The following is a 9,059-nucleotide window of genomic DNA, read 5'->3' on the forward strand; positions in this document are numbered from 1 at the left end:
CAAAGACTGGACACCCCATCACAAAACACTGATTTTCCTCATTGAAAAATCCCATTGACATCTGCAACAAGGCAGGGATCCCCACCACCCTGCTATTGTTTAACATTGTTTCAAAGCAGTGTTTCTCACTGTGGACATTTTTGGTCCAGTAATTCTTTTCTGTGAGGGGCTTTCATGTGCCCTGTAGGATGGTTAGCCGCATCTCTGACCTCTACATGCTAGATACCACTAGCATGTGGTCTAGTGATGATCGTGACAAAAAATGCCTTCAGATGCTGCCAAAGTTCCCCTGGTGGGCAGAATTATCCCTGGCTGAGAACCAATGTCTTCAACTAAGTTCAAAATTGCTTGCCCTGGAGATCCCAAGGGCCCCAAGGAGGGCTCATTGGAATCCCATAAATTCTCTTTACAAGGCAGTTTGCTGTAAGTCACTCTCCCTTGAAGGAGTGATAGATAATACCATCTAGCATTTAGATGAGAGTTCACTCTATGGAAGGCTCTGGGCCTGGGTGCCTGGTCACTGTCAAATGGTACCACTCCCTCCTTTATCCAGAAGGAAAGGCAGAATCCCATCAGCCAGCCAGGTTGAGAATAATTGTTTTAGTGGTTGTAGCCTATGCAATTAGACAAGAAAGTTTATGTTACATAAACTTCTGAAAGAAAGGAAGCCAGGCCGGGAGGTAACAGATCTTATTGGTTTATATGATCACAACCCCCAAAGTGGATGCTCATGCTAATGATTTATCCAATTAAATGATCACTCGTCCGCGTGCTAGCTCCTGTGATCCCATAACAATGCTATGAGGTCAGCAGTTACTTTGTCACAGGTGTGGAGATGGAGGCTCAGGGGTTAAGCATCCCGCCCAAGGGCGTTCAGTGAGTCACTGGCACAGTCAGGTCCGCCCAACTTCTGCCCGTCCCATCATCCCCTTTTATAGTAGAGACGGGCAAACTTTTTCTTAAAGGGCCAGATAGTAAATATTTTAGGTTTGTGAATCATCCATCCGTCTCTGCTGTAACTTCACAACTCTACTGCCGTAGCAGGAAAGCAGCCATAATTGTACACAAGCTGTGTTCCAATAACATTTTACAAAATATTTTATAAATTTACAAAATTGTAAATTTAGTTTACAAAAACAAAGTGGTCATCCGTAGAAGGAATGAGGAGCTGACCTAGGAGGCTCATCAGGCAGACCCTTCCACCTTGCATAAGGCAGGCAGGTGTGGCACACCAGTGGGAAGGGATGTTTGTTTAATCAAGTTGCTTCCCAACAATTGGCAATAAGTAACTCTTACCCCTTTGGAGGTCATGGTACCTTGGGGATCTATGGAAAGTTCTAAGTTCGAATTCTCAAAAAAAAAAAAAAATTCTACCCTCAACACACACACACCTCACAATTTCAGAACATTCAAATGCCCAACCCACCCCTGATCCCCACTCAATGTCCTTGGGCCCTAGCGGGGAAATCTTGGCCTTCAAGGACCTGCCTCTGGGTAAGGGTATACATTAACCCCCTCACTGTCTGCACCCTGCTGACCACCACCCTTCAACCCCCACCCACCCACCGGGCAGTGTCTCTTTCTGTACGTTCCTGGCGCACGAGTACCCAGACCTGGTGCATAAGGTCATCATGATCAACGGCGGGGGCCCCACGGCCCTGGAGCCCAGCTTCTGCTCCATCTTCAACATGCCCACGTGTGTCCTGCACTGCCTGTCGCCCTGCCTGGCTTGGAGCTTCCTCAAGTGAGTGACCCGCCCCCTCCCCGCTTCCTGGCAGACCCCAGCCCCTCCCTGCGTTGTGTGGGAGGGGAAACCAGAATGGCTGGGGCTGGCGTGGGGGGACACCCTTGGCGGGCCCATGGCACAAAGACTCCAGCAGCGCGTCCCTGCCACCAGGGCCGGCTTCGCCCGCCAAGGGGCCAAAGAGAAGCAGCTGCTGAAGGAGGGCAACGCATTCAACGTGTCGTCCTTCGTGCTGCGAGCCATGATGAGCGGCCAGTACTGGCCCGAGGGCGACGAGGTCTACCATGCGGAGCTCACTGTGCCGGTCCTGCTCGTCCATGGCATGCATGACAAGTTTGTTCCGGTGGAAGAAGACCAGCGCATGGCTGAGGTAGGGGCTCAGCACGTTGGCCACTGTGCCCCCAAACCCCCTTGTGCAACCCAGGGAGACTCAGCCATGTTCTCCAGCCCCAGGGACATGGGAGCTTAGAGAGAGAAATCCAGAAAGTAGGGCTGCCCTGCCCAGCTATTAGGATTATGCACTATCCCCCTGCATGCTTTGCAGCTGGGATTTGTATAACTGACCCGTGAGTGGGGTGGGCTACAAGATTCGGGGAGAGCAGGCCAGGGGGTCTTTAGATCAGAGGTTGCCAAAAAGGGGTCTTAGGATCCTTAGCACTTGGAATAGCTCTGGGCCAGCAGTTCTTGGCCAGCAAGGATTCTGCTCCCTTCCCCCAGCCCCCTTGGATGAAAGTGCAGCAATGAGGTAGACTTCAGGAGGGTCTTCCCCATGCTGCAAGCCGTAGGTGGTGAGCAGGGAGTCACAGAGCTGCCAGCTGTGTGTGCCCTGAGCCTTGGTCCTCCACAGATCCTGCTTCTGGCCTTCCTGAAGCTCATCGATGAAGGCAGCCACATGGTGATGCTGGAGTGTCCAGAGACGGTCAACACGTTGCTCCATGAATTTCTGCTCTGGGAGCCCGAGCCCCCGCCTAGTGCGCTGACTGTGCCTCCTGAGAAGAAGTAGCTGCTGGGCCAGCAGGGCCTCGAGGAAGAGCAGGAGCCTGCGCTGCTGGGTCTGCAGCCAGGATATCTGGGCAGGCCGTCAGCTCTGGTGGACGGGGTCAGCCTGGGGAGACGCCCCTGGGTGGCTGGCTGGGCGTGGCATTCCAGGGAGCCCGGTGGACACTCAGGCTCCGCTTGCATCCTGTGGGGCCCAACCAAGCTGGGGCCCATCCTGCCCGTAACAGGGACTCTCGCAGAGGATGACCTTGTACAGAAGCCCCCTGCCCATCAAAGCCAAGGCCATAGCCATGGTTGAGGCGACACCCACCCCATTGTCTTACATGTTAGCCATGCTTAATCCAGAGACCCTGAGTGGGGGGGCGCCCCATTACCCAAGACCCTCCACTCCCATTTCCTGGCGTTGGTAGCTTTTGTTGTCTAAGGGGGCAGGGATGGGGGGACTGGCACCACAGAATCTGCACATCTCAACCTGTAACTCAATAAAAAGAAGTGACAATCCAAGCCTCCGGACGTGTGCTGGCTGACCATAGGGCGGGGGGGGGGGGGCGGGTTCCCCTGAGCCTCAGTTTCCCCATCTGCAAATTGGGCTGATGCAAGTGCCTGCCCTTCCAGGATGGCTTCCCCAATTTCCCCTTCCGCCTCAGAACACTGGGGTGCCCGGGCAGTATTCCCAGAGCAGAAGGAAGAAAGTCGGGGGGATGAACTCCTTGTCGCTGTAGGGGCGGAAGAGGTCCATATGGAGGCTGAGGTGAGGGTCCCCGGATGTCGCATGGGATTAGAGGAGCCATAATGGAGTGCCACCTATATACAAGGCCCCGTGCTGAGCTCACTGCATCCCCTTCACCCCAAGTCACACAGCAAGTCAGTGCCTCTTGCTGTCCCATTTTATCTTTCAACTTGGCTTTGGGTGGCTTTTGTCATGAAGGTGTTCATTCTGAAGCCACCAAATCATTTTCTGTCCAACAGAAGGGTTTCCCTGCCCTGTGGCCATGCTCCTGCTCCTCTGTGTTTTATCCTAATGTGTGTATAGCTCGGTCCACTGGTGGTTTGTGAGGATGGCGGCAGGAGACAACTGCCCCCTTGGTTACTGCCGGTTGGGTCCTGTCCCCACTGGTTTATGCGTCACTTTAGCCCAGTGACTCTCACCAGGGGCACACCCGTCCCTTGGGAAATTCTGGAGACAGTTGGACCACATCTGGGAGGTGGAGGGCGATAGTGACCCCTGGTAAGGCGGAGTCCAGGGATGCCTCCCAGCACCTTGCAATGCACAGGACAGCCCGCACCCCCAAAGGAACTGGGCTCGAGCGGAGCAGGGGCTGGGAAACTCCATTAGACCAAGCCCATCTCTTTGGGGACTTCGGAGGCCTCTGGATTCTTTCCTAGCGACCTGTTTGCGAATTCCTGGGTGGATGACTCAGTTTTCATTGCTGTCACTTTATCAGGAGACTTGGTGTTTGGGCAGCTGCTCAGCTCAGAGAAGTTCCTTCAGTTCCATTAGAATGGGGGAGCCCAGGCCCCCTCTGGAGGCTGGGAGGGAAGCGGGGGTGGGGTGAGGGGGTCGCACCATGGGCTCTAAAGTGGAGGAACCTAAGTGGGGAACCTCCGTCCAGGTTAGAGTCGGCCTACAGAACGTGGTTAGCCAAAGCTGCAATGAGGAGGAGACAGTGAAGCCAATGAGGCAGCCGATTTCCCCAAGTCCCTAAACACACTGGACGCTCCGAAGAAACAACTTCTGGAGAACTTAAATGATCCCGCAGCACCGCACCAGCACCACAGCCTGGCATCTTACTGAAACTCTTTGCAGATGTGACTAATCTGCAATCACAGAGCACCACCAGAACCTGGGGTTACTGGTCCCATTTTTTTTTTTTAAATATATTTTATTGAGTTTTTACAGAGAGGAAAGGAGAGAGACAGAGAGTTAGAAACATTGATGAAGAAACATCGACCAGCCGCCTCCTGCACACTCCCCACTGGGGATGTGCCCACAACCAAAGTACATGCCCTTGACCGGAATCGAACCTGGGACCTCTCAGTCCGCAGGCCGATGCTCTATCCACTGAGCCAAACCGGTTTCGGCTACTGGTCCCATTTTATGGTGGCAGAAACAGGCTCAGAGAAGCAGTGCCAGGAAGCTGGCGTTGCACAGTGGCCCCCAGGGATGGTGTCTTATACCCACAACCCGCCAGCTCCCTAGCCCTGGCCTATCACCAGACACAGCTGGCACCTTGAGAACTCAGGGCACTGCCCTGACCCAGGAGACGTTCCACCTGGGTCACCTCTGGCTCAGGGCAGGGCTCTGAGTCCCATCCAATCCCCACAATCCCCTGAGGCAGGACCTCACTGTCCCTACTGAGGACACTGAGGCTCAGACAGACATGTGACTGGTGTGAGGTACCACATCTGGCAGCAGCAGGACTCAGCTCTTGAACTGGGTAGCTTCCCTTCATGTAGCTGAGGAAGCTCCCAGCCCAGAGTGTGGGCCCCCTGTGCCTGGAAGATCCTAGTGGACTTTGTCTACACAGACAGGCCCAAGTGCCAAAGCCCTGGCACGTTCCAAAGTACCAAATGTTTCGCCGAAACCGGTTTGGCTTGGTGGATAGAGCGTCGGCCTGCGGACTGAAAGGTCCCAGGTTCGATTCCGGTCAAGGGCATGTACCTGGGTTGCGCGCACATCTCCGGCGGGGGATGTGCAGGAGGCAGCTGATCGATGTTTCTCTCTCATCGATGTCTCTAACTCTCTATCTCTCTCCCTTTCTCTCTGTAAAAAATCAATAAAATATATTTAAAAAAAAAAAGTACCAAATGTTTCAAAGAACCTTCTGGTCCACTTGTTCTCCTCCCATCATGGGGAGTTCACTACCTCCCCAGCAGTTCCATCTGTAACAGAGCCCTCCCTTAGCTTGAGGGGGAGGTCTTCCCTGCTTCTCATCCCCCCGCCCCCACCCCCCACCCCCGGCCTTCTAGAACTGGAGGTAGAAGGCTGCTTTCAGCACAGGGCAGCTGGAACATTCAAACACCCTGACCTCCACCCAGCCCGGATGGGCAATTTCCCAGTGCTCAGCCACAGGCCTGGATGTCTTGGGGTCGCAACTCTCGCTCGCCCTCAGCCAGGAAGACAAGGAGGGCGCGATGCAACAGATGCACTCCCAAGCGGCAGCGGCGGCTGGGTGACCAGCTCGCCACCACTCCATAGCAGTGTCCTTGTTTCTGGTTGGTCAGTGTCCGGATCCCTGGAGAGATTGGGAGTGAGGTCACAGGGGTAGCCTCAGTGAATTCCAGGTAGAGAAATGTGACAGTGAACCCACTGTGTATTCCCCTTAAGCAGGTATAAACCCATGGAGCAAAATACGTGCATATGCAGGTACATCACTGGTGCTCAATAATTGCTCATTGAACCAATTAACAGCCCTGAGAGGGCAGGGGTGAGGGAATTGGTAGAGCAAGTGCCCTTCCTGTGACCCTTCCCCCCACAAGCCAGGCACCCACCTAGAGCCTCCACAAGACACGCCTCTCGAGTGTAAGCCTCCACAGCGACCACATGCTGGAAGCAATGCAGGGACACGATTCCACGACCACTGGCCCAAATGTCCAAGATCTGGCGCACTTTGGGGCAGGCCTAGGGGGCCGGGGCAAGGTCAGGGGTCTGCCTCCCAATTCCCTCCTTCCTCTACCTGCCCACGGCCCGGCTGTCCCTGCCCTGACCCTGGGACTTGTCTTCATACCTGCTTTCCTGACCTCCCACGGTAGCCAAGGGCTTCCCAGAGGTGAACATTGGGCCGGGCCCGGGTTCCCTTGCCCACGTAGAAGATGGCGTGGACGAAAGTCCGAAGGCATTCAGCTGGAGTTAGCGAGGAGGCTCGTGCCGGCAGGTTCCGAGTCACCCTGGGTGAAAAGGGTTGGCTCAAAGAGGAAAAAGTGCCAAGAGCAGCCCTAGAGAAACTCTCTAAGGTCACAGGGCTTATACAACCCACATCCAGTGACCCACAGTTTACGAGGCAGCGCCCAAAGGCACTCAGTGGCTTGAATTAGTTCCAATTGCCTTTTCTAGATGAAGCTTAGGACCAGAGAGAGGGGCCAGTTCCCCTCTGAGGACCTGCAGTATGTAGGAACCAACCCCAGAACGCCCAGCTCCCACTTCGGAGTACCTGGGGTCCAGCAGCAGATACGTGAAACTGGACTTCACCACCCCCTCCCGCCACCTTCTGCGGGGATCCGGCTGCTCAAATTGCTGGGCAAGTGCATCCTCATCTGCCTGGGCGTCTGGGATTCGGCCTGTCCTCAGGGCCTCAGTCAGCTCTGGGCTGTGCCCTGAAAAGTCTGGGCCTGGGAGGGGAAACTGAGTCAAGAGAAACGGAGGAAGGGGTGGTTCCCAGAGATGAAGAGAAAAGGGGCACGGAGAGCCAGGAGTCTCCAGGTGCCCGGAAGGGACTAACCGGGAGCAGCCTGGGCTTCTTGGAGTCGGCGGAGGTAACGTGGACGGGTGAAGGGCGTGACGGGGCCTGGGCTCTCACCCAGAGCCCGGAGCCTCTGCAGCAGTTCCCGGTCAGACATGACTGGCAGACACCCACCAGAGGGCACTGGGTCCCTGCCCCCTGTGGGATGCACCTCGTCCTCCGTCAGCCAGAGGGTGTCCCCCTCACTGTCCAGGGACGATTGGTCATCTGTGAGGAAGTGGAAGTCGAGGGGTCCAAGCAGTGGTTGCGGAGGGGGGCTGTGGGCTGGGCTCCTCTCTGGGGACGTGTGGGAGGGGGAGGTCAGAGTCAGGGCCTGTAGGAGGGCTTTTAATTCGGCCTCCTTGTCCGTCACGATGGCTCCATGTTCCGGCTGTGGGGTGTCCGGAGACTTTAGCCTCCTCTGGGATGGTCGGAGATGAGGCAGGAGTTGCTGCCTGGGCGATGGCCCAGCCCGGGGGTATGTATGCGGGGCTGGGTCCTGGGATCCAGAAGCCTCCACTGCTGTGACAAAGGAGGCATCTGAGCTGCAGTCCCAGCACCCAGGGGAGGACTCCAAGCCGCCACCCTTGTCAGCAACTTCAGGGCAGGGGAGGAGGCTGGAGGGTCCAGGGCTAGCCTCCAGGTCCCTGTCCCTGCTGTCCCTGCTGCCCAGGCCTGTGGAGTCCAGCATCACACTGGGAGGTCCAGAGGGGCTGGCATCCAGCCCCTTTCCCTTGAGGGCTGAGCCTGCAGCAGAGGATGAGAGTTGGCGGTCAGAGAGCAGGTGGGAGGGGTGGGGGTTTCAGCGGATTCCATGCTCCCAGAATGAATGAAGGCGAGAGCTGACCAGAGGCACTGGACGTGAGACAGTCAGGACCAGCGGGAGACGGTGGAAATCAGTGAGAGACACGATCAGCTGGTCCCCAGGCCAAGCCGCTGTCTCCGCACAGGCCTCACTCACCGCTGGGCTCAGGCTCCGGCTCCTGGGTCTCTAACCGGGTCCGGGCAGGGGTCCTAGTCAGCTTTGGGAGCTCCCTGAGGACGCGCACACAGTCCTGGTGCCCCTGCTGTTCTGCCAGGTCCAGTGGCCGGAGTCCATCCTGCGGGCGGCGCGATCACCAGGGGGCACCCAAGCCCTCTTTCCCCGCTTCCTCCCGCTCTCCAGGTCGGCCCCTCCGCTCCGCCAGGGCCCCTCACCTGGTCGAGCAGCCGGGGGTCGGCTCCCTGGCTCAGCAGCAGCTCCAGGCTGCGGCTACAGCCCCAGGCGGCGGCCACGTGCAGCGGTGTCAGCGCCTCGGCCGATCTGGGGCAGGAGCCGAGGGGTGTCCTCGGATTCTGTCCCCCATCTCCACCCTCCAGCCCGAGACACCCTCGGAACCTAGATCCTACGCCCTCGGCCTGGGACTCAAATCTCCGCTCTCTGACCCTAGAGATTCCACCCCTGGACCCGAATCTTCGATCCCCATTTCGGCCCGAGCGCAACCCCATCCCTCACCCTCATTCTGGGACCCCCGCCCTTGGGCTCTCAGGATCCCTCCCCTAGTTCCACAAGCTCCTCCCTGGGGTGCCGAATCCCCACCCTTGGAACGTGGGATGCACACTCCGGGACTCCGAGGCCACGCCTTCCGGCTGTGGAGACCCCGCCTTCCTACTGGGGAGCCCCCTTCCCTACGCGGAAGGCCCCGCTCAGAGCCCAGCCCCGCCTCACCGCACGTTGGGGTTCCCGCCTCGACACAGCAGAGCCTTGAGGCAGCGCAGAGCGCGTGGGTGCCGGGCTCCTGCCGCCAGGTGGACAGCTGCCGCGCCGTCCGCTAGCACCAGATTGGGGTCCGCGCCGCGGCGCAGCAGCTCCTCCACAGCCCTGCGATCAAGGATCA

The 9,059-nt window shown here is 57.3% G+C and overlaps 2 protein-coding genes across 2 annotated transcripts in view; one reads left to right on the forward strand and one right to left on the reverse strand.

Annotated features, from left to right (window-relative positions):
• ABHD8 (abhydrolase domain containing 8) overlaps positions 1-3,247 on the forward strand; it is a 6,247-nt gene extending 3,000 nt beyond the window's left edge. The window contains 3 exon segments of the mRNA XM_006768417.2: positions 1,570-1,744; positions 1,898-2,114; positions 2,592-3,247. Coding sequence (XP_006768480.1) covers positions 1,570-1,744; positions 1,898-2,114; positions 2,592-2,747 — 548 coding nt within the window. The 3' untranslated portion in view covers positions 2,748-3,247.
• Positions 3,248-5,725: 2,478 nt separating this feature from the next.
• Positions 5,726-9,059, reverse strand: part of ANKLE1 (ankyrin repeat and LEM domain containing 1) — a 3,793-nt gene continuing 459 nt past the window's right edge. Inside the window, exons 2-9 of the mRNA XM_015567016.1 lie at positions 8,891-9,043; positions 8,380-8,485; positions 8,144-8,282; positions 7,183-7,929; positions 6,895-7,072; positions 6,472-6,631; positions 6,236-6,365; positions 5,726-5,979 (exon numbers count right to left, since the gene is read on the reverse strand). Coding sequence (XP_015422502.1) covers positions 5,807-5,979; positions 6,236-6,365; positions 6,472-6,631; positions 6,895-7,072; positions 7,183-7,929; positions 8,144-8,282; positions 8,380-8,485; positions 8,891-9,043 — 1,786 coding nt within the window. The 3' untranslated portion in view covers positions 5,726-5,806. The remainder of the gene's footprint in view (positions 5,980-6,235; positions 6,366-6,471; positions 6,632-6,894; positions 7,073-7,182; positions 7,930-8,143; positions 8,283-8,379; positions 8,486-8,890; positions 9,044-9,059) is intronic.

The sequence above is a fragment of the Myotis davidii genome, unplaced genomic scaffold (genome assembly GCF_000327345.1).
Source record: "Myotis davidii unplaced genomic scaffold, ASM32734v1 scaffold1203, whole genome shotgun sequence".
Taxonomy (NCBI): Eukaryota; Metazoa; Chordata; class Mammalia; order Chiroptera; family Vespertilionidae; genus Myotis; species Myotis davidii.